Source organism: Sardina pilchardus, chromosome 24 (assembly GCF_963854185.1).
Source record: "Sardina pilchardus chromosome 24, fSarPil1.1, whole genome shotgun sequence".
NCBI classification, from domain to species: Eukaryota; Metazoa; Chordata; class Actinopteri; order Clupeiformes; family Clupeidae; genus Sardina; species Sardina pilchardus.
In genome coordinates, this window is record NC_085017.1 from 1,578,011 (window position 1) to 1,598,476 (window position 20,466).

At 43.7% G+C, this 20,466-nt stretch overlaps 1 protein-coding gene across 10 annotated transcripts in view; it reads right to left on the bottom strand.

Annotated features, from left to right (window-relative positions):
- Positions 1-6,043: 6,043 nt before the first annotated feature.
- phactr4a (phosphatase and actin regulator 4a) overlaps positions 6,044-20,466 on the bottom strand; it is a 54,884-nt gene continuing 40,461 nt past the window's right edge. For 8 of the 10 annotated variants that reach the window (XM_062529840.1, XM_062529839.1, XM_062529835.1 and 5 more), the window contains 9 exons: positions 19,768-19,902; positions 17,760-18,306; positions 16,377-16,672; positions 15,855-16,014; positions 12,906-12,961; positions 9,071-9,132; positions 8,598-8,735; positions 8,187-8,263; positions 6,044-7,977 (listed from right to left, as the gene is read on the bottom strand). In XM_062529840.1, the coding sequence (XP_062385824.1) occupies positions 7,962-7,977; positions 8,187-8,263; positions 8,598-8,735; positions 9,071-9,132; positions 12,906-12,961; positions 15,855-16,014; positions 16,377-16,672; positions 17,760-18,306; positions 19,768-19,902 (1,487 nt within the window). In that variant the 3' untranslated portion in view covers positions 6,044-7,961. The remainder of the gene's footprint in view (positions 7,978-8,186; positions 8,264-8,597; positions 8,736-9,070; positions 9,133-12,905; positions 12,962-15,854; positions 16,015-16,376; positions 16,673-17,759; positions 18,307-19,767; positions 19,903-20,466) is intronic. The other 2 variants (XM_062529843.1, XM_062529841.1) reach the window with 1 other exon arrangement.

Here is a 20,466-nt window from a genome sequence, read left to right on the forward strand (position 1 = left end):
AGTTAATATGTGAATTCGTGGTTCAGCGCGCGCGCGCGCACACACACACACACACACACACACACACACACACATTTTTACATTTACATAATAGGGCTCGGGCACACGCCTTGAACTCTAGGAATATCGCCGCCATTTGGTAGCGCACTGAACGTAATATCCATTCATTCAGATGCACAAGACAAGAAGCAGAAATATAGTAGCGATTTATTATTTTCCTCTTGCGATCGTGGGTTGCACTGTTACACCCCACTACACAGCAACATACGACCAAGAAGGCAAAAACTAAGTAACAGGAACACACTAAAAGAAGGCGGGAGTAAATCCATAGTAATCCATAGTAAACTAAGGAGTGAAGCTGCCAATGTGGCTGTGCCCGCGAAGTTTTGATGTCATGATCCCGAGCCCTAGTGTCAGGAAGTGTCTGTCGAGAGAGAGGGGGGAGGGAGGCAATCTATAATGTCTAGTGAACTGGTTAGACAAGTGTGGGGGAGGGGGAATGATCGCACAAGACAATTGCTCTTCATGAAATGGGTAGTCTCACAGACGTTTGTCGATGTTTAAACGTAGCCTACTACATCACTTGCGAAATCGGACGTGGCACATAGAATTATTAGGCTACTGGATTTAATATAGCAAGTCCATATTTGTTCATCCTATATTAAAATGTAATGTGCTGCGTGGAAGCATTGGGGAAGTCAGTTTAAGTTGTCCTGTAACAATTTGCCTCTTATTATAATCAAGAGTAACACGAAAAACACAAATATCATGTATTGTGTCGTAAACAGTTAATGACTTCGTGGCCACTATGCGCAACTGCATCGCGCAGTGAGCTGAAGGATAGGAGGACCGACACTTATTAACACAAAGCTTTGTAAAGCACTAACAACCACCCCTCAAAGTTCATTGTCCATAAGTCCAAACAATAAGTATAAAAATTCGACAATCCAAAACGATAACGAGATCTCCCAGAAACGAAAAACAAGTTTGTTGAGTAGCCTAGTCCTTCCAACAATCTCAGCTTTTGCGTTTGTTAGATAAAAGGCATTCTGTCCTGCTGTATTCCAATGAGAAAAAATCATCCACAAGGTAGGCTAAGGGTCACGGTAATTCAGCATGCAGGAATCTATATACGCACAAAACGAATGAATGGGTTATATCGGCCAAAACGAATGAATGGGTTGGGAGAGTCGTCTGGCTGTGTCAGCAGACTGCAGTCGGTCTCGAGGGGTTAAATAACGCACGTACTTGAATTTTAATCTGAAGAAGACCACACGGTCGAAACGTCATTCCTTTGTGATAAAGAAAATAAAATAAAATCAAAAAAGAAGGATTTCAAGTGTGCGAACCTTTTTCCATTTTTTTATGATTTAGCCTACTCTTGTTCTGCACCTTGACCGGGGATGTGCACAAACTTTTTTACTACACTTGAATTTTAAACCAACCATCCTATAGCCATACTTTAATAATCAGATGTTATGCTCATTTTTGTAGGCTACACCTCACCGGCAAGCACGCACGCAAATGCTGCTTTTATTGCACATCTACAATATTGGCCAGGCTATATAGAATAGGCTTTTAGGACTGTATTTTGCCTTCGTGCAACTTTAGTTGTGCTCAATCTAAATTATTGTCAGTAAGAATAGGTCATATTACCAAATGGCGAACCTCGAAAATTATTTAGGATATAGAGCCGTGTCCATTACGCATGCAGTTATTTTTTAGGCTATTGTTTTATTTGAGTATTTTTGTCTACCATGGCAAACATAGTTGAAACGTTCGCTCTAAACTTATGTATTTCCAATCGGCATTCACAATCAGCTACAGCTGCGCATGAAAACTTGCAATGTCTTTACAGAACTGCTTTCACTTCCCCGAGTCGCGAACGCAACATGCACAACAACCGATATTTAGCAAACACATGCATTTCCAGCTCTCAAAACCGATGAGGTCCAGATCTCAGTGGACTCAAAGCTGCCTACAGCCATGCATAGTAAGCCTAATGATAGCCTAATAGTTATGACATTAATAGCCTATTAATGACCTCATGTCGGAATGGCACGTTGTTTGAAAAAAAAAAAAAAAAAGTTAAATAGGCCTAGGCCTACCGCCGAGTGGGGATATGTCGGAATGAACAGCGGATACCAGCTGGGTTGTAAAACATTACTGTATTCGTTGATCTGCACCTGCAGCAGTGCTTATGACAAGGCTATTAACACCTGTCACTGAGCTATGGACAAGCAGTTATGCTCGAAAATTATCATAATAACAGACACACCTAATTGTATGGCTCTATGTTTGAACACATCAAATTAGCAAGCATTTCCTCCCGATAGCAGCAACGTTTGCTTTTTTTTTCTGTCGGTCCGCGGTTGCTTGGTCAATTGCGCAGCAAATTATCAGATGAAGCGGACCTAATTTCACTCCATGTCTCGCGGACCAGCAGCCGTCTCCACGTTTCGCGGCCCATAGTTTGAGAAACGCTGCATTAAAGTGTCATTAAGTTGTAGGCTATATGTTTAGTGTTTTCTTTGTGTGTTTTGCATTAGTGTGTTTGCATTGAGTAGTTCCTTAAAATACGGAACAAAGAGCGTCCCGTAGGCTATCTGTTCAATACAGAAGAAGACTTTTACTTATATATTTCTTATAGGCTAACGAAACGCGAAGAAAAAATACGAGGACTGACCATCTCGCCTCTCCGCGTTTCCCCCAATATCATGGCGACAAAGAGAAATAAATATGATTGGACATTTTAATGTTTGTAGCGCGCCAGTTTACCCAGTGTGTGTGCATTGAGTAGTTCCTTAAAATACGGAACAAAGAGCGTCCCATAGGCGATCTGTTCAATAAAGAAAAAGACTTTAACTATTACTTATATATTTCTTATAACGAAACGCGAAGAAAAAATACGAGGACTGACCATCTCGCCTCTCCGCGTTTCCCCCAATACCATGGCGACAAAGAGAAATAAATATGATTTGACATTTTAATGTTTGTAGCGCGCTAGTTTACCCAGTGTGTGTGCATTGAGTAGTTCCTTAAAATATGGATCAAAGAGCGTCCCGTAGGCTATCTGTTCAATACAGAAGAAGACTTTAACTATTACTTATATATTTCTTATAACGAAACGCTGCATTGAATAGTTCCTTAAAATAGCCTACGGAACGAGCGTCCCGTAGACTATCTGTTTAATACGGAAGAAGACTAACTATTACTTATATATTTCTTATAACGCTGGCTGTAGGCGATTTCTATAACCATTTTCATTCATTTCAACAATGGTTCATTGAAGTGTCGTTTGAATGATTTCGCCAGTCATCACCTTCATTTTAATGATTCAATGAGATTAAGGAGTCGACTATTGACGGATATGCGGTCTTCATCATTAAATGCAGTTGAAACTTTCTGCCACCTGGTGGTTGTTTGGGTACATTGCCTTAGCCTCGAAAAAAATCGGCTTGACGCACTGCGGGATCTCTTCGGGAGTCCCGCGGGAGAAGGTGCATTCTCAACCCGTACCCACTGTAGAATAATGAATGAACCAACATTCACACAACCTGGGTTCATTTGCATTTATTTCTGAAATTATTGTAAATGTTCAACTTAAAATTCAGGGCTGCCAATACCTCTAACCAGGACAACCTCTGCACGCCAGAAGCCATTTCGTGTCTATGAACTCCTCTGGACTGCTGATGACCACCCTATGTCCTTTGTGGTCTGGGAATCCTTGATATTGTTTAGTTTTGCACAGGACAGCTTGCATAAGCTAATAGTAGAAATTGGTTCTGCTGAGAAAGCGGATGCCATTTTGTGTCCCTGCTCACCATGTTCACTGTGGTGTATCATTGGAATCATTCTAAATAGTCTAGCGGTGCTAATACAGCAAACGTACATTTTTAACAAAAAATAGTAATTTACCTTACTGGGCACCAAAAGCTAATTTCCTGAATCTTTTCTATTCCAAATTCCCCTTGTGGTTAGTTTTTTTTGTGTATTTTAGGATTCTTCAAACATAAGAGTCATAACATTCTCTTATGCATCTGTGCTGACAGTGCATGGCAGACTCCCCCATGTCCAGTGTGAAAGCAACTAATGATACTTACAGTCACTCACTGACGAGTCATGACATTAGCAGTTAGATGTTAGATGTTACCTCTTCAGACCCCCATCTCCATCCTTTCTCTCCCTTTCTCATCTCTCTCCTCCCTCCTCTATCATTTCTTTCTTTCTCTCTGTCTATGTGGATGGCAGGTATCATTACTGGGGATGTGTACTGAAGAGGACAGGAGGGGAGGTGCTTAGAGTCCTCCATCATTGCAAACCTGTCACAGCAAAGAGACTCTGCCATCGTCATCTTCAAACCCACAGCAAAGAGAGAGAGAGAGAGAGAGAGAGAGAGAGAGAGAGAGAGAGAGAGAGAGAGAGAGAGGAGGAGAGGGGAGGCTCTTCAGTGTCTGTGCAGGCCAGTTCTGTAGTGCTATTTTTTCTGACTCTCTATCACTCTATAAATGACCAGGCTGGGTAACTGTTCAACAGGCAGACTGTTGAAAATGAGATGAGACATACAGAAGCACATATGGGTTAATCACTGAGGAGTCGTTCGCTGAGTCTATACTCAATGCATAGGACAGCGTCAACCGGAGCTTCGCAAGCTGCCAATCACGTACTTCATTTCATTATGTGGGTTTCCAGCAAGCAGTCCAAGCTGCTTGTGTTTTAGTGTCTGACTCTTACTGCTCCGCACACATCAGGAGCGTAGAAGCGCACAGCTGGTGTTCTTAAAAGCCCTTATTTTGAAAAGAGAGGAGGGGATGTGGTAATGAAGACTCTACATGAAGCCCATTCCTTTCTTCTCCCCATTGCAGCAACACAAGGTGAACAGTGTTGACTATTGAGCATTCACACTGAAATGTGATGACTGAAATATTGCATGTGGACTAGTAACATACTTAACGGTCCTTGGGAAACCCATGTGTTTCAATGTGTCTATGGGTCAACACATACTCCTGTACTGTGTACACACTCAGGTGGTTAGTTCAGCAAGCACACACCTTCATCAATGGCTTGATTGACTGACCAGTGTGACTGGAAAGCAGTTTGTAGGCACAGTGTGTGTGTGTGTGTGTGTGTGTGTGTATGTGTGTGTGTTTTACAGTGCTGAAAAAGACATGCTGAGGTCCCAAGCATAAATCAATCTAAAAATGTCTGAAGAGGTATTAACGAAGAAGACAATGACATGCACTTCAAAAACAATTACTCTCAAGGGCCGTGGCCTATTGGCTAAACACACACAGATGAAACAAGAGGGGATTACAGGAGGGCGCATCAATGGAGCGCTCTTTTATACAGAACGACAAAAAAAGAAGCTCTCAGAGAAAGAGCACCCAAGCAGGCCCATATTTATTGAAGGCCGGGGGGGGGGCATGAACAGCAGGGCTCATGCACAGTGCTTGCAGTGAGCCAGACCAGCGATATGCTGCTAATTGCGACTCTACCAGGTGGGGCTTTCAAGCTGATCACCCACTGATAGAGAGGAGAAAGTAACCAGGTCAATTAAAAGAGCGGGTCATGATTATTTAATGTCGTAAGTCAATATCACCCCCTGCTGGTGTACAGGAGAAGTGCAGAAAGCTGCCTTGCAATTGGTCCTGCAGTAGTGGACTCCTTACAGACACGAGCGATGTGAGATATTGACTAAAATTTGGAGACCCAGATAGTATGCACTGAAAATGTCAAATGGCATCGGTTTGTGAATGGGTGAATGTGAGGCATAATAATATATAGCGCTTTGGGTGCTCTCAGAAGCCGATAAAAGTGCTATATAAATGCAGTCCATGAACCATTTACTTTGTTTCATAAGACTTCCCATTCAAGAATGTATAAAGATTAGAGTATTGGTTCAGTTTGTCCTGTGATTAATGCCCAGAAATGAAGAGTATAAAGAGTGTTTAAAGCATCTTCATCAAACATCATTTGATGTTTATTAGACAACTAATTACAAAGTCGCGACTAAAAGTCTGCACTAAAATGAAGAAACATAAAAAAGTCTTTGAAACTTTTAATTCAGTTGTGGATTGACCATTCATTAGTAGATGAAACATATTTCTTTATGTAAAAAACTATACAACATTAAAATAAATCTTTTTTTTCTTTAAACCAGTCTGTCATATTGCAGTTATTACCGTATCAATATGGTCAACATTGTGCTTATAAAACAACATATTGAAACATTTTAATTACATTTAAAACATTTTTTTAAACATTAGAAAGAAAAGACAACATAGACATCAGCTCAGTGAAATCTAGAGTCTATTCACTGGACATTGTGAGGACCTTACTACTGGTTAACACCAAGTACCATCAACCAGTTATAAAACCAAATGCCTCCATGAGTCTGTTTCCTGTCAGTGGTGAGAGGCAGAAGCAGCATCCCATTACATGCCCTTGCAGCCTTGCACCCTTCAAAGGGCACTTTGAAGAGTCAAGGAACCGTAATTATTAAGTATTAGAGGGATGAACAAGGGTGTAAGTGTATAAGGAATTAAAGGGGTGAAAGAATAAACAAATGGGATGTTATTACTGCCCTGCCTATGACAACATGTCATGAGTGACACCCTAAAGCACAGTTTGAGGGTGCAAGATTACGAGTCTACATAATGGGATGGAGCCTTAGTGTCTTTAATGCTAACCTGTGGCCTTACTAAACCGCCACCACCTCCCCCACCCCCTTTAGAATCTACAATCTCACTTCCCAAGTGGCTCAGCTCATCAGGAGCACCTGATTGGCCGGAGCGCGTCATGTGACAGGCAAGAAATAGACTTTCGCTAAATAAACACAAGTTCATGGACCCCAGAGGTCACCTGCATCTGCACCTCACCTGGTACTGACCCGGCCCTGATCTGACTGCAGACAATCTGTGCGATCCGAGACGCTGGTCAGTAATGAAAGTTGTACGTAATGTATCTGGAGGTGTCAGGGGCCAGGCCATCAGTGGAACTGACCTAGAACAGGTCAGTACAATAGTACCAGTACAGTACCGAGACTCTAGAACCATTCCAGTGCTCCATGTGAGAGCTTGCTCTGAACTGCAGTGCCTGACTGCTGGTGGCTAGTCTTGTGTTGTGGGTGTAGTGCTATGCCACTGACAATGCAGTACTGCTGCTCTCTCTAATCTAAAGGCTGTTATCCAGTTCAGTATGGTGTGTGTCTGAAAGTCAGTAACAGGGACCGGGTGGATACCGTGTCAGACAGCAGATAAGGCAGAGATGCAGTAAATACACAAGACAGTCTCTCTTTCTCTCAAACACAAACAGACACACACACAAACACACACACTCTTGCACATACACACACACTCTTGCACATACAGTCACACAGCTTGTATCACATTCTCATTGACTCCTTACTGCAATCGTCAGTAGACCAGCAAATCATCATCATAGCTATCAGCACATTCACAGGTATTCCAGATTCCTCAGTAAAATGACTGCAAATTATCGTTAAATGTCATCGAAAAACAGACCAAGGCCACTTGAATGGTGTAGTCTTGCATAAGAAACAGGGCTGACTTGCAACAACAGTATCACAGTAATGGGCACAACAATGGACTCAATTTCCCAGAATTCTACTCCACTCTGCTATGTGCTTCCTGCCCTCGGCCCTCTGATTACATGCTTGAGTTGGCCATGGCCAGTTAAGTAACCATGAGGTCACTGATTGTGCCCTGGCTGGGACGGCAGTCCACTCCTTACGAATGGCCCATGTGAAGTGGGCAGTGCACCCCTTCAGGTTTGTCCCAAGTCCCACTCGTCGTCTTCTACAGTCCTTGTCTAGTTAGGTGGGCAGGGAGGTTGGAGGACCCTCGTATCCCAGAGGGCTTTGAGGCAGTGGGCCCGGGTGCAGGGGTTATAGGTGAAGAGGCTGGACGCCTCTGGACCCTCCAGTGATGCTGTGTTACACTCTATGGCCGATGGAACCTACACAGAGAAGAGGTCTATTGTTATCCATCATGCATGGGTGTAGCAGTGTAGCTGTTTATAGGTCACAGTGTATGTGTGTGTGTGTGTGTGTGTGTGTGTACATAGAGTAAGTGTGTGCATGACAGTGTAATTTTTTATAGGTCAGTGTGTGTGTGTGTGTGTGTGTGTGTGTGTTCGTGTGTGTGTGTGTGTGTGTGTGTGTGTACCTTGTGTAGATCCTGCTCTCCTCATGAACCTCCATCTCTGTGCTCTTGAAATCATTGAGCTCTTTCCTGATGGCAGCCTGGACACAGAAACACACCATCAGCATCAGCATCATCATCATTATCTTTCAAATCAGATCAGATACTCTGACTCAGAGATGAGTCAGCTAGTCGGACTCAGATCCTAGATGGAATAAATGCTTTCGAGGATCATGACACAGCTCTTGAGAATGCAGCCGAATACTCCACCAATGTTATGTTACAACACTGTTGAAAGGATGACACAAAACACTTTCAACCTTCAAGTGTGCCTTATTTCTACCTCTCCTCTAGCTGTTGCACAATAAACAAGCCAACATGTGGAGAAACAGACTCAATATTGAGAGGGTGAATGCGCTGGGGCAGACAGGAGACCTTGTCTGCGGGCGTGAGCTTGGTCCAGGGTTTGTCCGCGCGCCGGTCGTAATCGTGGGCGTCGGTACACTCCACGTACTCATTGAAGCGCAGGATCTTCCTGGCCTGCAGCTCGGCGACAGTTGGCCTCTGGGACAGCTGTACGATGCACACACACACACACACACACACACACACACATATATTAGATACATTGAAACCTAAGGAAGTGTTTTTACAGCCTTAGAATAATAATAAATAAATAAATAAAACTTTCTTCAGCACAACAAACAGAAGACTGTATAATCAATGTATTCCAGATCCATATTTATGTGCTAACAGGGGGCATTTCTCACATCACATCAAACAATGTCTTTGATTTGCGAGATGATAAGAAGTGTGATAAGAAGTGCGATAGAAAGTGTGTGTGTGTGTGTGTGTGTGTGTGTGTTTATTTGAAGTGTGTGTTGTCTGGCTCATTCGGTGTGTCCTACCTTCCTGGTGAGTCTGCGTTTGATCTCACTTCTCTCCAGCCGCCGGTCCTCCTCGTTCATGGCTGCAAGACAGAACAAGACAGACCACTTCATCAGGAGAGAGGGAGGGAGAGACAGGGAGGCTCAATATAAAGTATAAAGTTTGTGAAAGAAGAGAGAGGGAGAGGAATACCAAAATCTAAAAGTTTGAGTGTGTGTGTGTATGTGTGTGTGTGTGTGTGTGTGTGTGTGTAAGAATAAATTAAATGGAAGCAATATAAGAAGTGTATGGAAGAGAGCAAGATGGGGAGACAGAGAGAGACAGCCATACAGACATAGAGAGAGACCGAGAGATACAGAACAAGACAGAAAGGGAGGAGGACTGAAGAAAAGGAGGAGGACTAATTTATATCCCCATTGATATACTTATTAATACCAACCATCATGACTTATAGTAATACTAACACACTTTATTTCTCTTCCCTTTCCCCTATACCTCACCTGTGAGGTGAACCATTACCAGTCATCAGCCATCTTTGTGCCTGGCCCTCATCAAGTCAAGTCAAGTCAAGTCAAGTTTATTTATATAGCACATTTCATACACAGAGGTCATTCAATGTGCTTTACATAAACAAAAACCAAACAGTAATTATAGCAGATAAAAGCATAGATGGGCAAAGAGTAATAGTAATAATAATAATAATAATAATAATGATGATAAAAAGATCATAATAGAACATAAAAACAAAGCATAAATCAAGATCAAATCAATAAGGAATAATTAACATAAAAGATTCCAGATGGAATAATTAAGAGACAGTTAGCAGAAAGCATCTGAGAACAATTTGGTCTTAAGTCTAGATTTAAAACAGGCTGCAGTTGGGGCCTTTTTAATGTCATCAGAAAGTCGGTTCCAAAGCTGAGCCGCATAGCAGCTAAAAGCTGCTTCGCCATGTTTAGTTCTAACAGCAGGTGTTACTAAGAGGTTTTTCTCCTGAGACCTCAGAGGACGAGAAGGTGTGTACTGCTGAAACATGTCTGATAGGTATTTAGGTCCTGCTCCATTTACTGATTTATAAACAATTAGTAGTGCTTTAAAGTCAACTCTGTGACATACTGGAAGCCAGTGCAGAGATTTAAGAATTGGAGTAATGTGCTCAGTTCTTTTTGTTTTTGTGAGAACCCTAGCTGCTGCATTTTGAATCATCTGAAGCTGTTTGATAGTCTTTTTAGGAAGGCCTGTGAAGAGCCCATTGCAGTAATCAACCCTGCTGGAGATAAATGCATGAATGAGTTTTTCTAAGTCATGTTTTGACATTAGCCCTCTCAGTTTGGCAATATTTTTGAGGTGATAAAAAGCTGATTTAGTTATCATTTTCATGTGACTGTTGAAATTTAGATCACTGTCGATTAATACACCGAGATTTTTAACAGTATCCTTTGCTTTCAATCCTTTTGTTTCAAGGAGAGTGGCAACCTTAATTCTTTCCTCCTTTTTACCAAATATAATTGCTTCAGTTTTTTCTTTGTTCAGCTGAAGAAAATTTTGAGCCATCCAAGTGTTGATTTGTTCTATACACTGACATAGAGATTCAAGGGGACCATAGTCTTTTGGTGACAGAGATAAGTAAATTTGTGTGTCATCTGCATAGCTATGATATGAAATCAAATTATTTTGGATGATTTGTCCAAGTGGGAGCATATAGAGGTTGAATAATAGTGGCCCCAAGATCGACCCCTGGGGAACACCACAGGTCAAGGATGTTGGTGTTGAGGTACAGTTGCCGATGGCAACAAAGAAGCTCCTTTCTTGTAGATATGATTTGAGCCAGTTTAGAACTATGCCTGTAAATCCAACCCAGTGTTCTAGTCTGTGTAGTAAAATATTGTGATCAACAGTGTCAAATGCTGCGCTTAAGGTCCAGTAGCACTAGGACTGATGTTTTACCAGAATCTGTGTTGAGACGTATGTCATTGAAAACCTTAATGAGAGCTGTTTCAGTGCTGTGATTTGCCCGAAAACCAGACTGAAAGTAATCAAAATACCCATTTGATGTTAGGAAGGTGGTTAGTTGATTAAAGACTACTTTTTCAATAATTTTGCCAATAAAAGGTAGATTGGATATGGGCCTGTAATTGTTTAACATGGAGGCATCCAGGTTATTCTTCTTGAGCAGTGGCTTTACAACAGCTGTTTTTAATGACTTAGGAAAAGTGCCAGACAGCAGTGATGTATTTACAATGTGAAGGACATCTGAGGCTATAAGGTGAAAAACAGTTTTGAAGAAATTTGTAGGCAACACACACCTGAAGTCCCATCCCCCTGAGTGCCATTGCCATCATCATCCCTATGACTGCCCTACCATTACCTGCTGTGTTTCCCTGCCAGGATCCCCGGCCCACGCATCCCAGCGACCCATTACCCTCCAAAATTACTAATGGATTACTGATGGACTATTTATTCCCTATACTGGACTGTTTGAACCTTCTGATACTACAAATGACTTTACTCTACTGTAACTGACCCTAGGCAGATGGGTTGGGCCCTTGAGTCATGGATCTGTCTGAGGTTTCTTCCTATATGTATCTCCAATTCTAGGGAGTTTTTCCTTGCCCCTGTTGCTCATGAGCTCTCTTTGAAGGTTTTAACACTCTGTAAAGCGCCATGAGACATGTGTAATGTTTTGGCGCTCTATAAATAAAATTGAATTGAATTGAATTGAAAAAAAATTGAAAAGTAACAAATAAACCTGTCTCTCTCAGTTAGCATTCCTCCCAAGAGGAACAGGAGGCATTACAACATGTATAAATATATATCAACTTTGTATTTGAAAGTTTATCCTTGGTTACTCTTTGGTGCATACCTGCCAAAATGTAGCTATCAAACCATGGGAGATTTTAGGTTTTAGATTGGCAGTTATTTTGGCAAAGGGCTGATATTGAATGAAGACAGTCATTTGTATGTGCAAGTATACAAAATCTGGCAACCTGGTAAATGTCAGACTAACAGACAAAATTGACGTATAATGAAGTATAATGAAGTTTGGTGGTCATGCGAATTACAGGAGTTTTCTGGGAGAGATAACAAAAGGGGAATGCGTCGGGAGATGGCCTGGAAATGTGGGAGAAAGGTATTGTTGAAAGGTGTTGGGAGGTATGAATTGGTGTGAACTTTATGTATTTACTGTATATAAAATGTCAAGTCGAAAAACATTGAAGCCACCTTTTGCTCTGAGAGTAAATTTGGAGATGGCTTGACCACAAGGGGGCGCTAGTGTCTTTATGGACATTGGATCCCTCCTCAACTGTGATTTAGTGGTTGCCTAGGAATGCACAGGTGAGGGACATTTTGTGAGAAGGAGAGAGGGAGATAAGTGCTCTGTAGAGACATATATCAGAGAGTGAGTTTGAGATGGAAGGGAACAAGGAGGGAATAAAGAGAAAGAGAAGGGGTGAGAGAGACAGAGGCAGGTTGAAGAAATGTAGAGAAGACAAGCAGGATGAGGAAAAGGAGAGAAGAGGAGAGAAGAGAAGAGGAGATGAGAAGAGGAGAGAAGCAGGATGAGGAAAAGGAGAGAAGATGAGAGAAGAGAAGCAGGATGAGGAGAAGGAGAGGAGAGGAGAGAAGAGAAGAGAAGAGAAGAGAAGAGAAGAGAAGAGAAGAGAAGAGAAGAGAAGAGAAGAGAAGAGAAGAGAAGAGAAGAGAAGAGAAGAGAAGAGAAGAGAAGAGAAGAGAAGAGAAGAGAAGAGGAGAGGAGAGGAGAGGAGAGGAGAGGAGAGGAGAGGAGAGGAGAGGAGAGGAGAGGAGAGAAGAAGGATGAGGAAAAGGAGAGAAGAGGAGAGAAGAGATTCTCACCAGGCAGAATGTTCCTCTGCTCCAGCTCCTGAGCGGTGGGTCTCTGACTTAACCTCCTGAGAGGAGAAACACACAAGATGTCAAGAATGCCAACCACGGTCATTTTAGCTTCTGGGATGACACATTTTTGTATTCAAAACAATTACCTACTATCATAGTAGAGTACAAATAAAACCTAAAGTTTAAATCATACTGTATCTATGTACAGTACATGATTCACCCCAAAGAGTTAGAGAGAACAGCTTAAAGGACAACTCTAGCCTAAGCACAACCTAGGATGTTCTTACTGGTCATCATCCCATTTTTACACCGTGTCCTAACTGCAAGCGACGCGACCGAATGCGTGCGACAAAATCAGTTCCATCCCTGTATTTTCAATTGGAATGTCCTGACTGAATGCGATGCGACCAAACTCGACAAGTTGCTTTGCTACGCGACTTCTTCAACCCTGTTTTGTCGCGCTGTCCGTTTCTATTTTAGTCGCGTCGCGTCACCTTGACATTAACCTCTTCACGACGTAACAAATGTTCATTAAAGAATGTTAACGGATACAATGTGGACACAAACTATCCGACAGTCGCGCAGTCGCTTACAATTAGGACACGGTATTAGAAGATAACGAGTGTAAAGGGACCAAAACAATGCAATTCGGAGTAGTTTTCAGCAAAACTGTAATTTACATTGAATACTGATCAAATATACACATGAAAGTATACAGCAATAGCCGTCTGGGCACATGAAATACTAGTTGTTTTTGGCCTTTTGGCAATCAACTTGTGAAGACTTCTCCTAGCAAGATGGCAGAGACCAGAAGAATGCAGGTAATGCACTGACTGCACTAACATTCCTTCTTATACCCTTGCTGTACACTTACAACGTGTAAATGACGTCGATTTGACTGCTCTGATCCTCTCCACAGTAGCACAGGAGTGTTATGACCTGATGAGCCCTGTCTGACATGAGCTTGACCACAAGACCATGGCTATGTGCTAGGGGTGTCACGATATCAAAGTTTCACAATACGATTATCATGTCAAAAAATATCACGATAACGATATTATCACGATATCTATAGTAAAAAAAAAAAAAAAAAAAAGAAAGATAAAAAGATGTCAATGCATTGGCATTGGAGGCTTTTTGAGAGTGGGTGGGACAGGTCAGTGGGGGGGTCTGGGGGCTCTCCCCCAGACAGAAAATGATGAGCTAGACACAATTTTCTGGTATATTTTAAGGTTGTTAGACTTTTAACAAAGTAAAGCTTTTGATTCAATGAGTAGGTACAACCGGGACGATTGAAACACGGGACAAATGAAACATTTCCGTTTTCTCCAAGTGCAAGGACGATATAGACAGACATCATTTGGACAAAACATAGAGCATGAACATTTTGGAATTCTGGCTGCTAAACATACTATTTGAAACATACTATTTGAAAACTCCTGAAGACCCTGCTTTACAGAGAATGTCTACAACAACTAGCCTTCTAATTCTAACACTAGGCTTATCACCTGACTAGAACTGATGTTTTAAAGTGTCAAAATTGTTCACAAGAAGTTTGTGAAAACTATGCACATATGCACATATGCACATGTCCTGCACATCAGAGGCCTGCTTTACTATGAGATATAATTTCAATAGTTCATTGCCTTTGCATGGTTGCATGAGAGATACTTCTGAAAACAACAGCAACTATATGCAAATAAATAACAAATTGATATGGTTTATAATGAAATTTCATTTGAATGCCTGAATGTAAGGATTCAGGAAAACACAATACCAACTTTTGTTTATGGTAAACGGCCATGCAGATAGACGTAAATCTGGAGATCTTTAGATGAAAGACTGGCTTCAATCTTCTGACCATGTTATTCAAATTTGACAATACTAAGCAATACTCAATGCTAAATAATGTATTGTACGCCTACAGTCTCTGCTCTATTTATATGGAAGTTGCGAGAATCCACGTTGCTAAATATTTGTTAAACAATTAAATAGCCTTCCGACAGGTTGAAGCGGAGCTTTGCCACCAACGTTACGTTATTGTGTACGTGTAGTTTCAGTTTCTGTCACGAAAACGCGCTCACGCATGCATTCAATGAATGCCACCACTTAATAGCCTATGTCTGTTTAATCACATCGAATTAGCCAGCATTTCCTCCTGAGTGCAGAAACGTTTGCTTTCTTTTTCTGTCGGTCCGCGGTTGTTTGATCAATTGCGCAGCAAATTATCAGGTGACGCACCGGTCCTTCATGTCTCGCGGACCAGCAGTCTCCAGCTTGCGCGGCCCATAGTTTGAGAAACGCTGCACTAATGTGCACTAATGTGCATGATCATCTGATCAGCTGATCATCACCAAGTTACAATTGACACTTTTTTGGCTGGGGAAAAAAGTTGATCGATATCGCTATAAGTTAGCAGCTGTAGGCTACCGGAGCGAGCAGGAAAAAATGTCAACAAACACGGACCACAGTTGTGTGTGTGACTTTTTGGAGGGAGGAAGAGAGGGAGAGAGAGAAATGGAGAAACAACAAGCACGAAAAGCCTTTTTATGTAAAAACGATTGTGTCATACGATAATATCGTTTATACAATATTTATATGATATTCATATTTTCAAATTTTATCATCGCGGTTATCATAATACCGGTAAATCGCGACACCCCTACTATGTGCTGCTCATACCCAAAACTGCTCCGTTTAACGCCCTTTTGGTCCCTGATGAATGTTTGCACTCATCATCCTAAATCAAAGTTGTTCTTACACCAGAGTTGACCTTTAAAACAATCAAGCAGGAGTTCCCCATTAGGCTGTAAGCCAATATCTCACATAAAAACTGCAAATGACAACACAACAGGAACATGAAATAAGACACACACACACACACACACACACACACACACAGAGACAGACACACACAGACAAAGAGAGAGACACACACACAGACCATACCGTGTGAGTGCAGTGCCGATCTTGCTGCGGACGGCCTCCCACTGCTCGCGGTTCCTCCATCCGTTGCTGTTCTCCTGATTGGGGTCCTGCAGCTGCTGCTGCTGCTTCTCCAGCTTCAGAGCCAGAGTGTCCTTCCGCTTCACACGGTCCGCCAGGCCACCTGACACACACACACGCACACGCACACGCACACGCACACACAAATATGCATGTTACCAGAGAGAAACACACCTAAGCACTCAAATCAAATCAAATTACATGTAATTACATTACTGTATAAGCCGCATCACAGTTACATGAAAATGCCTTGCAGTATAGCAGCATTTTTTTAATCGGGATTTTCCATCATTGATATACATTTGAAAATGGAAATGCCAAACTGACATAACAATGGAAAAAAAAAAAAAAAATGACGGACAATGAGAGAATCTAACGCAACCTCTGCATTACAGCTGTGTGATCTGTTGATTTTCATTTCAGCACCATGTTTACAGGTTAGAACAAAAGGGGAACTATCCTTACCTTTGGGCACATCCTCATCGTCATCATCGTCGTCGTCCCTGTAGAGGATAGGTCCGTCCGAGTCGGTCTCCTCCTCCTCGTCCACGCGCTCTTCGTCATCCTCCTCTTCGTCGCTGTCGCCGGGGCCGGCGCTCTCGGGGATGACGGTGACGCGGGGGTCCTCCACCATGCCGCGGCGGCTGCGCGGCTCCAGGGCCGGCTGGAAGGGGTGGCGCGGCGCCTGGGCCCAACGCTGCTGCTTACGCAGCTCCTCCTTACGCAGCTCCTCCTCCATGTCAAAGTCATCGTCCTCAGGCCTGGAGAGAGAGAGAGAGAGAGAGAGAGAGAGGGGGAACCATGGGAGGGAGGGAGGAAGAGAGAGAGAGGGGGAGAGGGAGATAGATAAGGGGAGAGAGAGGAAGAGGGAGAGACAGCAAGACGGGAGAAGAGAGGGGGAAGAGAGGGAGAAGGAAAGAGAAAAGAGGATGCCAGCATGAGAGAGAGATAGAAAGAGAGAGAGTGGGAGAGAGAGGGGAAGAGGGTGGAAGGTAAGGGAAAAGCAAAGTGATGCGAAGAGAAAGAGAAGGGACAGAAAAAGACCAAAGGGCAACAGAGCGAGAGAAAGAGCAGAAACGAAGGAATGGAGAGAGAGAGGAACAAACAACTGATGAGTGGTTATGATGGCTTCAGACGAGCCCGTAGCATAAAGACACTTGAGCTCCAGGAGTAATGTAGCCAGAGCGCAGTACTCCTCTTACTTCACAAGCATCTCTCACTGCAGTACGTCATCAATTGTTATGGAGACACAGACTCGGTTACCACGACAGCAACAACAACACTGCACAAAGTTAAACAGAGATACCAGCCACCCAATGGCTGACAGAATAGTTTCAAAGTAACTATAGTTTAAAGTAACCGGAAGAATGAAAACCAGGAAACTGCACTACACTGTGAACTCAGCAGCTGCAGTAAACAACATGACAAAAGCAGGGGAAACTGATATTAAAGGTGCAGTCCACTATTCCAATGCAAAACACTTGTGTGTCAAATTCAGTGTCACATTGCACAGACTGGAGCGTTAATGTAAGTCAGTGATGTCTGAAGTGATGAGTGACTGAACACAGCTGCTGAACTGCAGAACTCCAGAGGTGGTAGATAAGTGGGTGTGGCAATAGCCATACACTATTCAATTTAATCAACACGTATTGCTTTGTTGGTCAGACAGCAGAGTGCTGGGTACGCACACCTGTGCTAGATCAAAACGTAACTATTACTGAAGTAAACAATATAGGCAATTTCTGTTACATGTATAAAATCAAATAAACATAATCATAGAAAAAAAATCTGCACACTGTTAGACACTCCAAGAAACTTTAATGGTAGAAATAAGAGAATGCCACTTACAGCCTGAGGGGCTCGATGGTGATGGGCAGCGAGTGGCGTCCGCCTGCCTCCAGCAGGATGTCGGGCGGCTTGTCGAAGAGCAGCGAGTGGGCGCGCTGGGAGCCGTCGGGGTTGGGCACGGCGGGGCCTGGGCTGGCCAGCGCCCGCGCGATCAGCAGGTGCAGGGGGAGCGGCGGCTGGCTGGGGGGCTCCGTGGTGGGGCTGGGGGGGTCCGCGGTCACGCTCACCTGAGGGGCAGCGGGGGCGGGGGCAGGTTTGGCCGGGGGCTGGGGCAGGAAGTGGACGCGGGGCGGAGACGGGGGTATGTGGACCGGCGGGGGCGAGAAGGCCGGAGGAGACGGAACTCCGTCCTCAGCAACGGCGGAGGGGGCGGGGACGGGCACGAAGGGGGGCGGTGCCGAAGACGAGCTCTCGCTCTGATTGGCCGGGGCGGCGGGCGGCTCCTCGGAGTGGCGCTTGGTGACCGGCGTCGTCCTCTTGGGCGGAGTGGGCGGCGAGCGCTTGACGGGCAGCAGGTTGGCGCCTCCGGCCGCCTGAGACAACTCCGCTGCGGGAGGAAAAAACGACAAGAGAGAGGGATGAGAGGGAGGATAGAGGGAGAGAAATCCACAGAATAACAACGTGACACGCAGAGACAGAGAGAAGCAGAGTGTGTGTGCCAGCACAAGCCAAGTACTCTGCTCTCATACACATAAGACTATAAGCCTTTGGAAGCGCGGTAACAAGGAACAGCTGATGCTCTCTCACACTCTTGTTAAACACTCGGCTTAATAGGCTGATTAATAGAGCAAGAGGGTGCAGAGGACGACAGAGCAAACAGGACGAAGAAGAAACAAAAACACAACATTCGACAACACTAGCAAACTCTTCTGTGGACAGATGCCCAACAACGGTGCTTTGTCAGTATAGGCACTAAATAAATGTCTACATGAACAAAGCTTGACCTAGTTGGACATTGCTGACCACTACAGAGATGGCATGTGAGGGAATCTGAGGATAAGAGTGACAAAGAAAAAAAAAAGAAAGAAAGAAAGAAACATGTGAAGAGGTTATGTGGAGAGCAAAAAGCTGAGTCCGACTCTGCTGTACACTTACGAGAAGGGTTGAGAGAGAAGAGCGATAAAAACACAATGATGAGCAGTACTAGCATATTCTGGAGTCCGAAAACACCTCAACCTGATCTCGTGTCGGTATTCAAAAGTTAATGGTTACACAAACAGCTGAGGCTCAGTCAGGCACGGATGAATACACGGCTTACCTTTGCCCTGTGTTTCAAAACATGGCATACACACACACACACACACACACACTTTGAACATTTGGCACACCATGCTCACAAGTTTTTTTCTGATTCACAAACTTTAAGCACGACATGTCTGCACAAACATACCGTGAATAAATGGGAGTTAGCATGCAACGCAGCTGTTAGCATCAGTGCTAATGCTTTCAGCATACAGTACATGAGAGAGAGAGAAAGAAAGAAAGAAACAGAAAGAGGGAGGGAGAGAAAGACAAGAGAGAGAGAGAGAGAGAGAGAGAGAGAGAGAGAGAGAGAGAGAGAGAGAGAGAGAGAGAGAGAGAGAGAGAGAGAGACAGACAGACAGAGAGAGAGAGACATAGCAAGGGAACATGCCACTCTGAACCTAATAACACATGACCATGCAATGAGAGGGAAGATTCCTCACAGATGCTTGGCATTCAGCAGGGTGGGGGGCATGGGGCATGTGTCAGATGATGAGGGTTATTTGTGGGACTTCATGGCAATATACTCAGATGACGTGTGTGTGTGTGTGTGTTAGAGAAAGTCAGTTCACACACACGCGAGATGCTCATAAGCTCAATCACTTCCTTTCCATGTTCTCTTAACCATGCAAGTAGTTTTGTTAACTTTGCGTTTGTTAGTTTATTTCCACATCACAGGCTCTTAGTGTGGGCTTATGGGGGTTTGGTCAATTACGACGGCGTAAGGACCCCATGCCAGGACAGGCCGCACGGCCCCGTGGGATACCTGCAGAGTTTGGGGGCATGCCCCTGCGGCACAGGTAGGCAGGCAGAGACAGGTAGACCCCGCCCTCACCCTGGCGACGCCAGCTGGTCCAGCAGAAAGGGGGCCGGGCATTCGCCCGTCTGTTCAGAGTGGCGGCTGGAGCAAACGGGAGAGGTACAGAGGTCAAAGGTCAAGGTAGTTCTGTTGGGGTACTTCATAGGTTAGGATGGAAGTTGGGTCCTTCACAAATTAGGATACTCCAATGCTTCGATTGGGCGCTTAATGAATAAAAGTACTTCAGCAAATCAGTAGGATACTTCATAGGTTAGGATACTATAGTCGGGTGCTTCATGGATTAGGATACTTCAGTGCTTCAATAGAGCACTTACTGTATGCTACTTCAGCAAATCAGTAGGGTACTTCATAGGTTTCAGTTTGTAGGACTGGGTACTACAATGCCTGGACTTTCAGCGCTACGGTTAGTGGGGATATTCTGAGCTTTTGACAGTACGTCATCCTTTCAGCTGTGCTCTTTGACATCACTGGCTGTTGTCTCCTTTTATCACAGGAGGTGTGTGATGAGTACTTCAGCAGCATACTTCATGAGTTAGGGCCCTTCAGGTCCTCAGTAGGAGCTTTATTTCTGGCTCTGCTCAATAGTAGTGTTCTTCTAAATTCTAAACGACCTCACTAAATAAACCCCTAAACTAAATGAAGGTG